The sequence below is a fragment of the Tinamus guttatus genome, unplaced genomic scaffold, assembly GCF_059628265.1.
Source record: "Tinamus guttatus ecotype Peru unplaced genomic scaffold, ASM5962826v1 Tinamus_guttatus_pri_ptg000211l, whole genome shotgun sequence".
NCBI lineage: Eukaryota > Metazoa > Chordata > Aves > Tinamiformes > Tinamidae > Tinamus > Tinamus guttatus.
In genome coordinates, this window is record NW_028288745.1 from 6,237,898 (window position 1) to 6,257,463 (window position 19,566).

The 19,566-nt window shown below is 36.5% G+C and overlaps 1 protein-coding gene across 1 annotated transcript in view; it reads right to left on the minus strand.

Moving 5' to 3' along the window:
* The window catches only part of RABGAP1L (RAB GTPase activating protein 1 like), a 177,205-nt gene that overhangs the window by 137,127 nt on the left and 20,512 nt on the right, over window positions 1-19,566 (minus strand). Inside the window, exons 11-12 of the mRNA XM_088524459.1 lie at window positions 11,959-12,052; window positions 7,473-7,623 (exon numbers count right to left, since the gene is read on the minus strand). Of these exons, the coding sequence (XP_088380585.1) occupies window positions 7,473-7,623; window positions 11,959-12,052 (245 nt within the window). The remainder of the gene's footprint in view (window positions 1-7,472; window positions 7,624-11,958; window positions 12,053-19,566) is intronic.

Genomic DNA, 19,566 nt, shown 5'->3' on the forward strand with positions numbered 1-19,566 from the left:
TATTTTATATCTTTAGTATCATATTTAAAAGTCAACAGTAAGACAAGACAAAAATAAAAATTACTAACGGATGCTATTCCTTTAGTTCTGAAAAGAGCTGACATTAAATTGAAAAAAATCTCTGCAAAGACAGCAGCTGAGCACGAAACTTTCCCCTTTGTGCACAGCGAGCTGAAAGATTTCTTCCAGATGAGCTCTACATGAATCACAACTTGGCAAAATAAATTTACCTTCCTGATCCTGAAATAGAAATATTAACTTTTACCGTGAAACTAGGTGCCTTGGTACACCGAAAACAAACGAACCCTCTATCTGAAGTCTCATTTTAATTAAGCAATTTAAGCAATTACAAATTTTTTCAACCTCTGCTGTTTAGAGGCAATATTTTCTCATTAATTTCTAAATAAATTTTCAGTTCATACTGTTTATTATTCCACAATATGTAACGTCCCTAAAATAATTCAAACAACAAATGGAAGGTTCTAATTGCCAACGTTAACATATTAACTATGTTAATACTGTTATTATTAATAACAAAAACAAGGCATCCTATCAGCCCAAACCAACAAATAATCTGATCTTTCTGCACAACTATACCAAATTATAAAAATATCAAGGATACATGTGCCATGAAATGAACTATCAAAGTTTAAGAACACAGTTTTTCAAGTCATCCTATCCTTACCTTATAGGAAAAAGAGCAGAGAAAAAAAAAAACCTCAGAAATCTGCCTACAGATACTGAATATGTTGAATTTAAAACAAACATGGAAATATGCCTGCTGCACATAGACCTCAGAGATACGTTCCTTTAGAATTATTTTAATTACTATCTAGCTATGTTATGCAAAGAGTTATGAGCAAGTATTTTTTTACTCTTATTTTTGATCAGTTTAAAAAATACATAATTTTAAATTTATCATATATATATATATTTTTTTTAAGATAGTTAAGTCTTACCATTCCATTCTCAATATTAGGTCACTCTAAAAGTTAAGGGTGACCATGTTTACCTATTACAGAAGATGAGCAAATTCACAATAAAATAAATTCAAAAGAAGCTCAAGCCAACCAGAAAAACATACTAGATCAGGGATTCCCAAAGACCTATCACTGAGCCAATTCCCCAGAGGTAAGAGCAAGGCAGACGACATGAAGACAGGCATACTCTGCACACCAGACTTGCATGTACTGCTCAGGCAAGCTACAACCTGCAAAGACTCCAAGATATTCTTGCAAAAGGGAGGACATCAATCTTTAGGTGCAACTATTTGCCATGAGCATGTTTGCCGTAAGAAATAAAACTGGCCTATTCAGAAATTATGGGAATGCTTTGCTTCATAGACGATTTTCTTTCTAATTGCTGAATTAAAAAGCCAACATGTTACATACTATTCTTTATACATCCGTATCATCAGGGACCCCCCTCCATCTTACTGGGGGGTCATCTCTGATGACCTGGGATGCTCCTTTTTCAGTGGACAGAAAAGGAAATTATTCTACCCTGCATCGAAGTATCAAGTCAACCATTCCCCATTAGGATGAAGGGATGCAGCCTTCTCATCGCAAACATTTGCTACAAAAATACTCTAATGTTTCAGCCCATTAACCAACCTGCTGCAGCAGCTGGTGAGCAGTCATCTTTTTAATTAGACTCCTTTACTGATGAATTAGCCTCAGAACGCTGAGCGATGCTGCTAGGAAAAAGCTACTACTCCTCCTGCTGCTAACTTCCCAACCTTTGGGAGAGCTGCAAGTAACAAGCTGCAATAATTTTCTACTCAAACTAAAATAGCCTTTCTATATATGCAGTCCTTTCAATCCACAGCTGAACTGTTTCAACCCAGTTTTCTCACAAGTTAGAAAATAATGGACAAACACACCGCTTTCAAAGTCAACTTTATTTAATGACACCTGCATAGACACCAGCTCATGTGTAATCTCTACCACTTTCTTCTACTCATGCTAGCAAAAGTGCCTAAAAACGACAGCAGAAAATAAATCAGGCAAGAATGAAGTACAAAACAAGTATCTTGTCATTTTGCACAGTCCTGGTTAAAAAAAAAAAAAAAAAAAAAGTCAAAGTATTTTTATGCATTAAGTTTACATGAAAGTTGATGTCCAACTTCCATCCTTTGACATTGGTTTGGAGGAAAACTGTTTGCCAAAGTTAATTCAAGCCATGAAAGGTGGTGCCAAAGAAGATTAAGAAACTTCATAAGCAAAACTAAAAAAAAAAAAAAACCAACCAAACAAACAAACAAAAAAACTCTCTCTCTCTATGTATATATATGGTTGGTAAAGAATTGCAAAGACTTTCTATTCTAGCTCCTCCTTTGGCAGAGATCTGTAAGCGCAGTGTTTGAATTGAGCTGAATGAAGGATGGAAGCGCCTGCATGCAAAAGCATCAGAAGAAAGAGAGAAGGAGCTGACAAGTGCAGTGGTGAGGGCACGACCGACTGTTCCCGAGGATCCGTCAGTCGGACGGGTGACATGTCACCTCTGCCAGCAGCCAGCCAGCCCGCCAGAAAGCCACCCACACAGCAGAAACGGTGGGTAGGGAGCAACAGTGGCTAAGATCTTGAGGCTGAAATAAGGATGATTCTGAGGGAAAAAATATTACACCATTTCAACCACGTGGCTCCTTAAAAGTACAAAAACTTGTCAAAAACAAAAAACAATCAAACAACACTGTCTATTGTCACCAATCGAGAAAAATCCAGCAGAAACAGGGAGGATTTAACAGCCGGCATCATCCCTTGTCCTCCATAGTCGGCCTTGGGCAAGGCAACTGAACCTCACTCCTGGAGTATGGGGATACAAGAAAGTTGGCGTACAAACTTCCTGAAAATAATACCATGTTTCCCTCCAATAAGATCTAGCACTGAGCTTTGCTACATTTACTTCCTACATTTCAACAACCACTATTTAATTCCTCAATTTGAACAGATAATCTGATCCCATTATTCCTTTCATGCAATTTTCCTAACAGTTCCACTTAAATTGTCTAAGTGATACTATACTGCGTACACTGATGAGCTAAATAAGCATCTATACTGTTTTGACCTCACTGCAAGATATAAGTGATGAAGGAAACTCCAAAATTTTACCACTACGAAAAACAAATCAAATCTGTCATGAATAAAATCTCAACCGCCTACAGCTTTTAACAGTGAAAGAAAATAGCTGTGTCCCAGACGTATAAACTCAGAACTCTACAGGAGGAGTTAAATATTGTAAAATAATTTCATTTTCATTTTCCAGGGAGACCTAAGTGTAATGTCATCATTATATGAAGACTGCTTCTATTTGCCATAATTAACTGCCTATTACTTCTTTCCAGTGAATAAGAGACAAGGTGTTTAATTCTATACTTGAGCCTTCAAATGCCTTAACCTAAAAGGCCTAAAAAAAAATTAACCTTTAACTCTGTGTTTTGTCTTTTCCCTTTAAAATTAAGAGGCCATTTCATGTAGGAAGCAGAAATCATAATCGACCAAAACAGTATAAACAAACTACTTATGCTAACTCTAAATCAATTTTATTTCGTTTAGCTCAAAACCCTATATATTTACTCCTAAATCTTCTGCAGCAATGAACTATCCTGTCTTGTAATTGGTCCCTACTGCATGAGAATTATTCCTCTATGTGTTTAGTGCCAATTTCAAAATATTAATTTAATGAGAATCTTTTTTTTTTCCCTCAATTTGGCAATATCTAATCTCCAAATCAATGCTTCTTACAGTTCACTTTAAACTTTGGAAGAATTCTCAGGATTTTCACTCTTCTGTTGGATGGTTTGAAATATTGTTGGCTTAGACACAAAACAACACTGCATAGTCAGCACACCAAGCTATTTTTTGGCCAGCTTTTCTCATGCCTAACCCTTTAATTAGTTATTATCTTTAATTCTTCTGGGCACATGCTTATATTGTCAAAGGAAATTATGACAGTAAACAAATAATCTTATTTTTGGTTCTCTTATAAGCCATTTGGAAGGGAAGCCAGCAAGTCGTTTTTTAACATCTTCCACACAAAGTCACTAGACATTTCAAGAAGGGTGTTCACATTCACATGCAAACTTTGCTTTTAAGTAACATAGCACTATCAAAATCTACCTTATCTGAAAACAGCTTTCTTCACTCTGATCAAACCATAGAGATATCAATTTAAACAGGTTTTGGTTCTGTTTCCTTACTTTAGAGCAGCAGTATCATACAAGAATCTCCTGAATGTGTGTTCGATGAATAATATATGTGTAGATCATTTCCAACTGGAAGTCAGATTTAAATGTAAAGTGATTTATAAAGGAATTATGAGAACTTTAAGAAACTATAAATCTTATTTTATAATGGCTGACCCAAACGTTTTCAAATTATAGTCAATATTTCAGAGAATGGAGGAGGTTGCATTCTTTCTTTATGGCCTTTCTTTATTTTCCTTACGCATCTACATAAAACCCTGAGAGGCGTTGCTCTCCAAACTTAGGAGAAGGAACTTGAATTTAAGTGAATTTCAAGAATAATCTGTAACAGTGCTACAAAACAGGGAATTGGTCCATCACACTTGAAAAGATGGAAAAAGTCTCACTCTACAAATTCAACAGTGAAAACACGTGCAAGAGCAACCCCAGCTAAAATACAAAGCAAAATGTTATAATGGGTAGCATAAAATAAAAGAAACAAGCAAAAAAAAAAAACGAAAAAAAAAGAAAGAAAAACCATTCCATTTCACATGCATCAAGCGTTCCACAGCAAATCGCTTCTTCCTGTTGTCAAGTGACAGCAGATTTCTAGCAGTCTGCCTGGCAGCAGAGCTTGGCACCTCCTCTAAAGGAGGCTGTGGCAGAGCAGAGCGGGGCGAGGTGGGGCACAACTCTTGCTGAAGGCCATTACCAGTCATCTCCACGGTAAGAGGGATAAACTGTGACTCACCACTAACCAGGTTATCAGAGTTCAGCACTCAGCTGCTTGAGAGAAAGCTGGGAAGCTCCATGTGTAATGGTGCCAAGTAGGCAGCAGAAAGCTTCCATCAATGAAGAGATCCTCACTTTTGCACATGCTTTTTTCATTTATCTTCTTTTAACAAATGGATCTGATGGTCTTAGAAAAGCTCTATACAAGCGCCAGTATCACTCCTACAATATCCCTCACATAAGCAGAATTTTCTAACTCTGATTTGCCTTTGTCTTTTCCTTAAAAACACATACATAAATGCATATTTATCTTTCCTGACGTATGTTTGATTTTTCCTTTTCTGTACTGTGCCACATGCACCAGGGCAAAAGCCAATGGTGCACGTGCCAGAAAAGTAACTGAGGCAGATTTTGACTGTACACAATACAGATTTCCATATATGTCAGAGATGAAGCAGCTGCCAAATCCCAACTCCTACTCTCTAAAATTGTGTGCAAGACCCTCTGCGGCACCCTAGCCCAAGCTGCTGGCACACAGGGCAAGGATCCTCAGCAAAACAGAGCTCAGCAAGACCTTGCCCCTACCGGCCATTAACAGGGACATTTCCAAGAGCAAGGGCAGCTCCCTTCCCTCCCAGGGCACCAAACTCAGCTCGAGAGGCAGAATGTAGCAGCATGGAACAGCTCAAACATGGGGAGGGAAACACGAGTCACTGGCTCGTTCTTGACAGACTCTTGCACTCCAGTGCAGAGTCCTGGAGGACATGCCCTCTGGAGAATACAAGTACTGCACTGATCTTTCTCAATAGGATGGATTTTGCTGTTCTTTCTGTGCTAAATTAAAATACTAAAATAAGAGCCAAATTACTGTCTGCTACAGAACACATTCACCAAAATACTCCTCTAGAACTCTAAGAGTACAGTAGACTTCAAAGCTGTTGATACAGATAGATACACACACACATACCCATCAACGAAAGTTAATGCAGCGGGTCAAATGCACAGATGATACTATCTTCTCCTGTTTCTTCTTATTAAATGGCAATTCGTTAAAAAAGATCCACAAGTTTTACTGGAGCATACAACACTAACCATTGCTAAAAATGGACCTTACCTTTGGTTTGACACACTTCTATCTTTTCTTTTTAGGAATCCTTTTATGCAGTGCATACAGTGTGATGCAAACACTAACAACTTATATATAACCAGGCTCTAGAAGAAAGGTCATGGTTTCAAAGTGTAGTTTATCTTTTAAAAAGTTGAATTTGGAAAAAAAAAAGTCATAGTTTTTGCTTCAGTTCATAATAGGATATAATTTTCTAGTCCACAATAGTATACTATTTCACCTGAAAAACTGCATCAACCAACTGCCAGAATACAGGTCACTGAAATATTTCTATTGTGAAAAAGCCAAATGTAATAAGGTATTCTGAAAGACACCAAGGTCCTTGTGTCAAGATCAGGCTTGAAGAGAGAGTTTTTAACTCCTTCCTCTGCCATGAAGCAAACCTCTCCCGCACCCTGCAATGCAAAGGCAGGATAATGGAGAGCGGGTTTGGAGCTCACACGTGTCTTGTGCATGGTTTCTAAGGAAATATAACTCAACTACAAATCAAAGAAAAATTCACATTACCAAAACAACTTGCTCTCTTAGTAAAAGAAAAAAAGGCTATCGGACAGAAGACCTCACTCTAAGGGCACCTTAAAAATAGCCAGTAGGTTAGATTGAGAGCACAAGCAACAACAGCTTATGATTACATTATTAGACAAAGCTTTTACTAACAACATCCACCCCAGATTGGTGGTGTACAGATTGGTGAGTCATTTTTTAGCCAACAACTTCAGCATTTTCTGTGACTAACATATAAAATTATCTTCATGATTTTCTGCCCTTACAATCATTTTTAAGACTGCTGTTATTCTCAGAGTGCTGAATTACCCCTGCTGTGGCAAGCACTTTAGAACACATGGCGAGGGCACAGCCTGACATTGCACGATTTTGCCACTACAATTCAGTGAGTCTCAATCCTTACATATAAGCAGTCGGGATGCCTACACAGACAACTTCTGGTCATGTTTACTGAGAGTACTGATGGTATTAGGAGGTAGAATGGGAAAAGATTCCTCACAGAGTTCTCTCTAACAGCTTACATAGCAAGATGACTTGTCTGCAGTTAAGTTGTTTTTAGTATTTGTTTTAAACAACAACAGCTTTTTAAAAAAAACACAAGATTAAGACAAACAGAACAGTAACAGTCAGAAAAAAGTGATAAATTTAAGTAAAAAGAAAAACCCAATACCTGAACAAGTGGATGTGCTTATTATGTGCTTCACAGCAAGTGAATAGAAAGCTAAATTTTAAGCATTACTACAGATATAGGTCAGCAATTTCTGTTGTTAATGCCATTCAGCATGTCTCCATGGCAGGAGGTAAAGACACCTCATCACAATTTCACAGCTGCTTAAAACAGGTCAAACTGCTCCACTTTCTTCTTTGTAGCTATATATTGGCTGCTCAGTACAATCCACTGCTGCAAGGCAAGAGGAGAAGTCTTACCATTGTGATGAGAAGTCTGTATTTATCCAACATTGCCTGGTTGTCATGGCATCCTGCCAGCAACTGCCAAACTTCTGCCCTCAGCGCCTCCGGAACACCACTCTTCACCAGCGTAGACAGCCCCTTCGGTCTCGCAACAAGATTGTTATGCCTGAGGAAAACAGATCATCATTTGCCCATCACATCTCAGCTATGGGAGTAGAATACAAGCTAAGTAGATAAAAAGTTTTTCAGCTTTCCAATGTTATTATGAAGAGTAGAGTCTCTAACTAACAGCATAAACATTTCTTTCACAAGTTACACTAATTAGTATTTGCCACACGGAAGGATAAATTGCAGGAATTCACAATAATAACCAGTAGCAAAACACATTGGTATCCAAAGTCATTTCAGCTAGGATTAGAGGTATTAATAAAAATTAAAAGAATAAACAAATGCAGAAACTGAACAGAACTGGTTAATAAAGAACACCATAAAAAAACCACTGTTGACGTATACAAGAGATCCTATAAAGTACAAATCAATTTGAATGGTTTTCGGGGATAAGATGAGTTCAAAGCCAACTATTAACGAGAAAACTGTCACTTGTGTAGGCAGTTCATTTAAATGTTTGTTCAACATATAGCGTAGATTAGAAAAAGCAAGTGAAAAAATAAGTTGCACAGAGAAAGCAACTTTGGAAAACAAAAGGTGTTTTACATGAAGATTGAAGTTCTAGTTTTACACTCAATGCCAAATTTAGTTTTCCATATAAAACAGGTATTCAGCTCTGCTGTACGAAGTCTGTGTTGCAAGTTCCACAAAGCAGTAACACTTGCGCGCAACTTGGAAATATCCCAGATTCCCAAATAAATCTGCTAATTAGTCTCAGCTAGCATTTAATACTTCTTTGCTACATACCGAGCAATATGGGAAGATATAAGCAGGATGACTTTTTTAATAACACATAATTAATCCTACAAAAGTTCTCTATAAGAGCTGTGGAAGGTTAACACAGACTGAATATCGAAGGCAGTTTATTTCTCAAAAAGCAGCCAGTTATTGAGCCCCTACTTTCAAGATGAAATTATTGCATGTATACAATAATGCAGAGCTTCCGGTCACAAAACTTTAAAAATCCTTTCTGAGAATCTAAACTCTTTCCTTATCTACATTAAATGTTGCTTTGATTTATTATCGCAATTATGATGACCAATGCAACAGGGAGAACATTTGAATTGATTATTTATTCTTTCTAAAGCAGCAAGTACTTGCATCATGTTCCTTTGGCTTGTTATTGTTATGACCCTTGTTAAGTTGCTCAAGTCTACTGCTAGGAGAGCAGTGGGAATGGCAGTTTAGTCCAATACAAGCCTGCTGCCTGGCTTGGCATTTCACTCACAGATGGGAGTAGCTTTCTGCTACTTTTCAAATTTAAAAGATGCTCTGAAGGACTTGCTCCTTCCCATATTCAGTTACAGGACGATAGCCTCACTGTTTCAAATAATTGGATGTTAAAAAGAATGGATGATTAAGTAAGGTCCTTACTCTACTCAGCATGAAAATTTTAAATTTCAAATGTGCAACACAATCTGGTCCAAAATTTAACTTTCAGTCAACCAAATTAAAAGCCTCACAGATCCAGTTCTCTTTTTCAGTATATTGTCCAGTAGGTCACACTTAACTAATGGTCTTGTGATGGGAAGCAGTTAGGGGAAAAAAAAAAAAAAAAAAAAAAAGGAAAGCACACGCAATATCCAACAAAAATATTTGAAGGACTAGGCACTCTAAGACAGTTATAAAATGATGAGATGTATAATTAGGTGGAATAAATGCAAAAAAACACACCAGAAATTTGAAGTACAAGTTGAGTGAATATGTATGATTTGTAATGCATTTCTAATCAGATTAGTTTGTTATTAATTGGATTTGGTCATAGGTATTATATATGAAAGGCAGAATGTGGATAAAGTGAACAGCTAAGAAGACAAGTTTCCATATAAACATAACATGGATTTTTCCAGTGCCACCAAGAAAACAATACAAACAGCTTATGACAACAGCTAACAGAGATGCATATTCCATGTTGTGCTATCATTCTTATTTCCAAACATATTCACGACTGAGAATTAAGCATGCTATGTGCACAAGATTTTACTGTACTCATCATATATTGAAACAGCTTTACAGAAGAGATAACAATTCAGCAACATTAGTCCATGCAGTAAGGCATAATTCTGTACCTTTTAATAAGCAATTCCTCAGTTTCTGAATGTCTGTCTGGGAAACAGTTCAATTATTAATAATCCTTGCTCTATGGTCTGTAATAGTGAACAAAATTGCATGCTTTTTTTCCCCTGCTCTAGAGGCCCAAGAATCCTACATTGCTGGATAACTTTCTGATGCCTGTTTGGCCAGATTACAATAAAAACAAGCTTAAAATAAAAGCTTGTCTTATCCTCAAACACACACAAAGTTGTCTCTTAGGAAGAAATCAGTCATTCATCAATGCTGACATCTTTTATTTGTTATCAAGTGCAGTAAGTCTCCTGAGTAAACTTCAAAGACATCATTTTAAAAGGCCAAAGAGCAAGGATAGAAAACAGCAAAGCACAGGATATGTTGTGACTTAACAAACAAATACTTCTGATAACTGCTGCTATTGACCATTACTAAAAACAGACAAGCTAGCAAACGTACACACCAGAAATAGTTATTATTAAGTATTTAGCTAACTAGCTCAACTTGGAAGAATAAATTTAATTCTGACAATGTGCTAAATAGTACATTTACCTTGGTAAATAACTTAAAAGGTATTCCATTACTTTCCATGCATTTCCTTTTGGATAAACTACCCTGATCTAAATCCTGCTTATATGTTATCCTTTGAAGGAGACTCTTACAGCAATGTTTCTGCTGAGTCAGTTCATTCACTTACAGTGACATTTTAATTAAATGACAGCAAGCAATTAAAATGCAAGAAAATTTTTATCTTAGACACAAATCAGCACACCAGTCTCCAAGTGAAAATGTTAATTTTATTTATTTTTAACGAGTGCACATATCTTCTTTTAGCATATGCTGTAATGTTCAGCACGCTAGAAGAGTTGATTTTAATCCATTTTTAGTTTTCAAATTTTTACATTTTTCATCTGTTAAACTTTCCAGATTTGTTCCTAAAACATGACAGAAGTCCCTTATCATGATCAAGTTCTTTATTTTTTTTTATCCCTTTCACATTAGTTGAGGTATTTCCCCAGGATCAAAGATAAAACTAAAGGAATCAACTGACAGATGAACAGAAGAGAAAAGTTCCATCTTTCATGCAAGTATGAGATTGGAAAAGACCTCCCAAGTCTTTAAAAGACTCAGAGTGGCTTTAGTGATTGGCCTTGAGGTGCCAAAAGTAAAATTTCTAAGAATGCATAAATTGTCTCTTGGTATGTCCTTTGAAGTAGATCTCAGAAATTTTTCAGTTGTCCCAGAGCAGACATGCCCACAGTAATCTCAGCCTTTTCAGATGAAGAAAAAGGATTTGTGTATCAACTGACTTCTACACTTTTTTTCTGTAATTTTTTATTCAAAGGGCTCATAGCCAGAATATTTGTACAATGATCTCATGAAATATTTGTGCTTCCCCAAATAGATCTTTCTTTAAAGCTAAAAACTTGGATCATAAAATAATTGAGAATAAGGCAGGAGGGAAGGGTTCTGTCAAGCTCCATAAAATCTTGCGGTGTCACAGCTGACATAACCTTTGCACGAGGGCTCGATAAAATAAGAGGCCTGTGGCAAACGGCTGTTTTTCTCCAAAGCTCTAAGTGACCAGATAAAGGAGGAATTGCCTGAACATAGCCTTAAAATGCTTCTCAGGTATCTTTTTATGTGGCATTGTGAAAAAATGCCAATTCCAGACTAAGAATCTCCAACTATTTTTGTCTCAGATAGCAGGAGCTATTACTTACATAGAGAAAGCTGTGGAAAGGTTCTGGCAACTTCTAACAACATATCTCTCTCGGAGGTAACAAATACACACTTTGTCTCTCGCAGCAAAGTATACACTGTTACTGAAGCAATTAAATCACAGAAATAACACTGCTAAGAACATACTCCAGGCCTACAAACATTCTCAAACAGAAACAGTTTCAGGAGGACCATAAGCTCTCAGAAATTCCTTTTTTAAATTCTTACTTGTTGCATATTAAAGAAAAATATTTCTACACAAATCAATCCATTAAAAACAGACTTCAGGGAGCACAAATGGCTTAGACTGGGCCAAATGGAGTTGCCTTGGCATTGACATTGTAGCACTTAGAGGCACTGAGATTCATGAGGGCTCAACATCCAGCAGGAACAAGCATAGACATATGCAAACATATGGCTGAAGAATGAAAGGAACAAGACTTTTGGAGAAGCTGAGGAAGAGATTTGCCAAATAACTGCAAGACTAAAATAAGAAAATTTACTTGTTACAATTTAAAATTTAAATAATAAAATGAAACATTACCATCTTCCCAGTAATTCTCCCCAGGAATACAGGATCTTCTCCGGACAATCCTTTGACACATCACCAGTGCCACTGGAGAGCTCATTATCACTCTCTGGAGAAAAAATAAAAAAGACACACAAAGGAAAAAAAACAAAAGCATACACATTTATCAAAGAGAACAGGTATTAAAGAGGCATACATATAACATACAAGTATCAGAGAAATTCTTCTGGCATACTGGTTTTAAAACCGCAAAATAGCCAGAAAATATTAGTGAAACTGTAAGGAATGCTTGGTAGCCCTTATTAAGGGAATATAGTAATAATATTATCATGAAAATTCAGATAAGATGAGGAGGCAAGAATTCATAGCATTTGATCGAGGAAAAAGAGCTGGGAATTAGAAAAGCATTATGGAGAGGAGAGCGAAGGCAGTTAATACCCGTTTAATGAGATGTCATGACGCATTATAACTCAAAAGCCACATCCACTACAGATTTCCCATAGAAACAAACTCTCTTATAAAGCATAGTACATTACATAACCTCTTTACAGCATTTCACTTGTGTCCCATTCGGCTCACATGTATTACTCTGATCTCCAGAAAGCTACTCACTTCGGAACCATGAAATCATTTTTTATTGAGCCAAGCTCATGGAAGAGCAGAAAAAAAAAAATGACACTCTGACATTATAGGGCACACTGCATGGAGGAGAAAAGAGTGCTTCAAATAGAAAAGAAACATCATCAGAATTAAGAATAAATGACTTAGAAGCACTTAAGTCATTACATATGACTTATATACCAAAAAAAAAAAAAAACCAAAAAAAAAAAAAAAAAAGAAAAGAAAAAATAGAAGGGAGAATAAGTCTGGAAGAGTGTGGGAGAATGAGGAATAACTGCCCAATTTCAGAATGTCTTCTGAATGGGCTATTCAGCTGTCCATGGCAAGTTGAATGGCCTAACTTTCTACAACAGCCCTTCATGTGGGTATGCTTTTGCATTATTCTGGGCCTTTTCTAGGTCTGTTTGAACAAAGCATTGCTAAAAAGTAGGCATGAGTTTATTTAGACAACATCAAACCTTAATGATGCTCCAATTCTTGCCCCCTTTACCAAAGACCAGAACTTCAAATGACAGCAACAGTCAATGACCCTAAAAGGCCTCTGAGGCTATGGACAGTTTGCATCTCAAAATAAAATAATTTTTTTTTTTTTTAAAAAAAAGGGGGATTAAAGCCACATCCAATGCCAGAATCCCCTATACACTTTCCTCTGCCCAGTTCATCTTGATGCTCATCTAATACCTTTACTTCTTCAGGTACTTCAGAAATTTCATGCCCTATTTTCTGTATATAACAGTAGTCCAGGTGTAGTAGTAGAGCACTATCATTCTGACTCCAACTACATGTTTCTAATTCATCACTTCAGCAACTACCACATTCTAGTCATCAATAAAAATATACAATCAGTCTTTGAATTTAAGCAAAAAACATGAGGGCACAAACATACATACTGTATTTCAAGGACAATTAACACAATAGAAATGCTGCTCTGGAAGGAAAGCATATCAGAAATGTCTTTATAATTCAAACTGAATTGATTAGTGATTTTTTTTAGCTTGAAACCTGGTTGCATTGCTTAACAGACTCCAATACACAAGAAAGGCCTGCATTTAAATATCTCTCCTTATAATTAAAAAAATGAAGCTTAACTATAACACTTTAAAAAATACCTCTACAGAAAAATGCTTGAATCCATATCAAGCATCCAAGTTCCTCGTCTTTTGCATACATTCACTAGGTCCATTCAACTAGGGTGAAATAAGAATTTTAAGGGAAGAAAAAAAAATATCATATTTTAACAAAATATAGTATTGCTATAAAAATAATTATCATTATTCATGATACTAATAGTGTCATTATAAAAGGATGCCCAGTAACCAAAGGCACATGTTAAGTTCCAGTGGAACAAATTTATGTGATGACTCAATTTTACAATGTTTTTAGACATTTCAAAATGCAAGGAACTCCTCATTTAGCATGCAGTACAGGTAATATAATAATAATAATAAATCATTAAAATGGATTGCTTTTTAAAAATTCCCACTTTTCTTGGTTTCTCCAACTGTATTTAAGAGATCAATTAAGCAAAAACATTAATAAGGGGGAAACGTCCGTAGATTTTCAAAATCTGTTGGCCAGAGACACAAGGGGATCATACCAAACACATTATGAACCTCCATAAACCTGATTCACACACAAAATTTATCATAAATCATGATTTCAAAAAGTTTTCAGAGATTCAAGGTAAAGCAAAACAAACTGGTACAAAATTCTGAAGAGATTTAAATCAGAAAGACTTTGGAGTGTACAGTGTATTTCTGCATGATTAGTGGTGGAAGTAAATAATAATAAATCAATAAAACATATTCCAGACAAATCAAAATGTTTACTAATGTAGCCACACTGGTTACTTTCAGGGCCAAAGCACACCAGTTAGCACACTGATCCAAACCTTAGCTTTTCAAACAATACTTACGTAACACAAAATAAAATAAAAATACCTCTTTTCTCACTATATTTGCAAATCTATGCAAAATTCTTCGAAGTTCTTCAGATCAGCGTTACACAGCATATGAATTCCAGGAAGGTATTTCACAAAACTGTGGTGCTTCAGCCCTGAAGATTCTTTCATCTGTAAGGCTTAGCAGGATTTGCAATGTATTATTCTGTTGTATGCCAGGAGACTATAAGCCTTAATTAGAAGGGCCATATGCTTCCTTTCAAAAGGCACTAACTTCAAACTTCAAATAGGGCAAAGGGTAGCATATAAGCAGATTTAAGAATCTCTACTTTGTTTCCATAATAAACATCATGTATAATTTTAAAAATTGTGTAAGCACTTACATAGAAGTTAAGTGACCGGTTTCTTCTCTTAGCTGTATTGGCACATATTTTTTCCATGTTCTACAGGCTTTACATACCAGCACTGTTAGTTAGGGAATGATTTTCTCCTGACGGATTCTGCAATGGATGCCACTTTCCTCTAGATGCACTGAGGGTTTCTGCCTTCCTCCTTCACACATGCACTCTCAGAAACCTCAGTGAGAAAGCAAAACTTACTCCTCAGCAGAATGGGAACAAGTAAATTTAAGGGTGCAGTTGTGAACATGAGACATCCTTAAAGTGTACTTGGAAAGTAGCCTGTCAGTCTTCCTGCTTGCACTGCCAGCTGTATCCTGGCTCTCAGGATGAACACAGCGAGCACTCTAGAAAATCACTGCTTAAGGTCAAAGTCTCTCTGAAGAACACCTGAAGGACTGCACTTCCACAGACAGAGTCACTCTGTCTTCAGCATTGAAATACTGGATAAAACTAGGTCTCCAGCCTGTCCAGTTCCAGCTGAGCTCCAGCGTATAGTCCAGTCTGGTCACGTAGGTGGTGTTAGGAAGCTTGCTGAGAGTGCACTTCTGCCACTCACCGCATTAACAGGGACAGTAAACAGTACTTGTCCCAGCACCGATTCCTGATGAATGTCATTAGTTACTGGCCACCAGCTGGACTTTGCACCAATGATCACCATCCTTTCAGGCCAGTAGTCCAGCCAACTTTCCAATCACATTAAGGCAACCAGCCCATATCTAATCACTTCAGGGATGAGGAGACTATGGGACACTTTTGGGAGTCTTGCTAAAGTCAAAGTGGACCACATCCACTATTTTCTCAAACACTGAACCAGTCATCTCATTTTAGAAAATTAATAGGCCAGGGGCATTTTAATCCACAGTGCCTGTTCCCAATCACACTCTTGCCCTTCATATGTTTAAAAATAGTTTTCAGAAGGATTTGCTCTATCATCTTTCCTTAGACCTAGGTTAGACTGATGAGCTGGCAAATTACCTAGATATACCTTCGCACTCATCTTGAAAATGGGCGTGAGCTACTTGTTTGGTTCTTTTGTTTGTTTTGAAAGCCATTTGCATGTGATATACATGAAGGAAAGTGTTTTAAATTGACCTGTGGAGATACCACTGGGATGGCAGGAGGATGTTCAGATGACCGTGTTTAGATACAGGGATCTACTGTGGTATGTTAACACAGGCAAACATGAATGTGCAAAAAAAATGGTCTCTTTCAAAAATCTATAGGGAAATTCAAGAACAAACCAAAAAAGTATGAACCTAAGTGCAAAGATTGGCAGCCTGTTAGATATATCTAATTTTGTGCCTACTCCATTTAGAAACACTCATTATATAAAATATTAATTATATGAGCAGACTATTCTGAATAGAGCACAAAGAATTGTATTTTAAGTGGCCCAGCAGTAACGTTTATCATGTTGCAATAGTCTGTTGACCAGGCTCAATTAGAACATTTCTCCCTTTTTAAAAAACAGAAGTCATCTCCCAGAATTAAGACTGTAAGTAATAAAGAAAGACCTCTGCCACTCTGGAAAAAAATAAACTTTGGTTCATTACTTTTTGTAATTAATAATTTTGGAAGTGTTTCCTGATGTGGCCTGTCTTCCATACAACAGAGGCACTACTTTAGATTTAGTGTGATCTGGAATAGCCTAAAAGGCTATTTTAATGGAAAACAAATAGAACTGTCAAAATTACTGTAATTATTGTTGATATCAAAGAATAGTAAAGGGGTTTGTATGTGCTTTTATCATAAAACACTCATAAAATATCTAGAGTCTCACAAGACAACTCTATGCAGTAAGATGGGCATATTCTTTTGGAGAACTGCAAAAAGATCATCAGCCTTGACCATCTCCCTCCAAAAGTCGCAGACTGATTAAGCTGCAGGTTGTTCAATTCTTACTCTTTGAGCTTGACGACACAGAACTTGGGTCTTGGTCACCTAGTCCATCCTACAGATATTTGTTTAATCTGCTTGACAAGCTTCCAATTACTTCCCTAGGCAATTTATTCCAAGGACTTAATTACTGTTACTTTTGGAATATACCTCCCAGTTCCAATCTAATTCTTCATTCCTGCAACTTAGGCCAATTACTCCCGCCCACAAACAAAGTAATCATGGAAAATAGTTTTAGTATATGCCACTTCTTTCTGAAAAATCTTTGTCTCTGTGCCTTCTTCTCCAAAAGAACTGCTTCTTTTCTCAAAGAACATGTTCTCCAGATTTCTCATTATTGCTGCTTTCTCCTCTAATACCTTCCTGCTAGTCTATATTTTTCTAGAAGAGAGATGTTCAGACAAAACAGTTAGGCATCAAGAGTCCAAAACAGTGAAAGAAGTTTATGACTATTATAAACAAATATACCAGGAGAATTAAACACATACACATATGTGCACATATAGATATAAAAACACACAGCGTGTGCACACTTATACAGACTCAGCCTTATCTTACCCTCTTCGACGAAACCCTCCAGCAACACTAATATATTGTGCAAAGCCTATAACAAAATACTTGGAGAGAACAACTCAGGAAAATGTCAGACAACACAGAATTTCCTCACTGATCAGCCACCTGACAGAGTCTCTGGAACAGAAGTAACCAACGATGCTTACTGGTCCCTTTGCACTTCAGGGAGCAGAGTCTGGCCAAGAAATGTCAATCACATCAATATAAATTATTAAAACTGTTCAATATTTTAGATCTCACCGCTTAAAAAAAAAAAGGGGGGGGGGAGGGAAGAGGGTTGGCAGGTTGGCACGAGCCTACTGCTGCTTTTTACTTAAAAGTTCCTTTAAACATTACTCTTCTCACCCACATTCAACAGCAGGTGTATACATATACAGTTTTTTTTTTTTCCCAGTAGCTTCAGCTGCCCTTAAAAAAATCCACTAGATAAACTGGAGTATGACTTGACTATAACAATATCTTAGAAGTCAAATCAATTTAGTGGTTAACCAAAAAGACAAATAAAGCAGAGAACTACACTGTTGGTTCAAAGAGTTCAAATGTAAAAGTAAAGTAGATACTAAAAGGAGTAGAATATCACAGAAGAGAAAAATGAACAGGTGAGTTTGCACACTGATGTGAAGCAGAAAAAATAGATTAAGTGAGTTTCAATTGAGAGCTGTTACAAGTGAAATAAAGAGTAGGAGGAACAGAAAAACAATAAAGTTTGAACAGGCTGAGCAGGGCAGTAAATGCCTGCAGAAGGAAATTAGGTCAGGAAGGTAGGTGGGAATAGAATTGAAATATTTCAGGAGTGAGAGTTTGATTTTTATGTAGGAGAAGGAAAATCAAGGGGGAGCTGAAGTTGGCAGCATATTATCAGGGTAAAAAGATATAGATGTTACTGACACAAAGTTATTCCAAACACACTAGATGAAAGGGGATCGTGAGAAAGGCCACAAAAGCAGCAAGTCTCCATTTATAAGGTAAAAGGAAATTATAGAGCATGAACCAGGGTTTTGGCAGGAAAGACAAGAGAGAAACAAAGCTTAAGTCAATAAATGATCTTGTGTCAAATAATACAGAGTTTCAGCAAGGTACAACTTTTCTATGCAGTACAAGTTACTTTAAAGAAAACAAAATTCAAAATGCATTTCAAATTATATTTATGAAATTAAGTCCTCAATAAAGTTTGCATCAGGCAACTAAATTTCAATTTAGAGGTAAAAGGCTTTATCAATGTGAACAGAGAAAACTCGCATTGAGTTCTGCTTACAAGAAAAACAGTTATAAATTACACAATTAAATTGAGGAAAAATAACTAACTCAAGAGCTGCTGAAGCACATATAAAGATAGTAAAAACAAAAGAAGAGATACCCAAGTTCTTCAATTAACAAAGAAAATGAGTACCAGAAAAAAAAAATCTTCTTTCCATGACCTGTTGAAGGAATGTCTACATCCCTTAAGGCTATTCTAACAAAAACAATGCTGAAAAATTCCAGAATTTTGATTACCTTACAAATTGTTTGCAAATGTAACTACCCTGATCTCCAAGAAAAAAATAAATAAATAAAAAATAAACACCACCCCAAAAAAAAAACAAAAAAAAGCAAAAACCACACACACTATTCGACAACAGTGAAAGCTGGTGGATTAGCACAAGAGTAGCTGTCTTCCTTTCACTCCTGGTCACACACATGCTGCCTACAATAATGGCGTTGACAAATGTTATATAGAAGTTCATGTGCAAAACTGCTTAAAGAATTCACATGTCCACTAGAAAGCACAGAGAAGATTGAAACTGTCTTGGTGGGCAAGTTGGGAGTGGTTAATCAATTTGATTTTTACTTCCTTTTTAACGCATAAGGCTTTCTGAATTTAAAATTCATCTTAGTCCTACCGCATATAGTTTCTACATTGGTCCTGCATTATTGCCATATTAAACAAAATTAATAAAAAAATAAATAAACATTAACTGTGTATCCAAATCTGTCTGCAGAAACATGAACAGAGAGATTATCATATGTGTTTTGCAATGAAGCTACCAGGCGGCACCTAAATTTGGTGTACAAGTGCTTAAAGCCGAGTAAGAGAGTGGAGGAAATCATTGCTTCAGTTCAGTAGTTCTGCTCCCACACGGATGACAAAGTCAACTAAATGCTGCGTGGTGGAGGTATTCTTGTAAATATAAACATCTCCCAAATGTGCTAGCTTAAAACTGGCATCTTTGAGAAGACACAAGAAAATCAAGT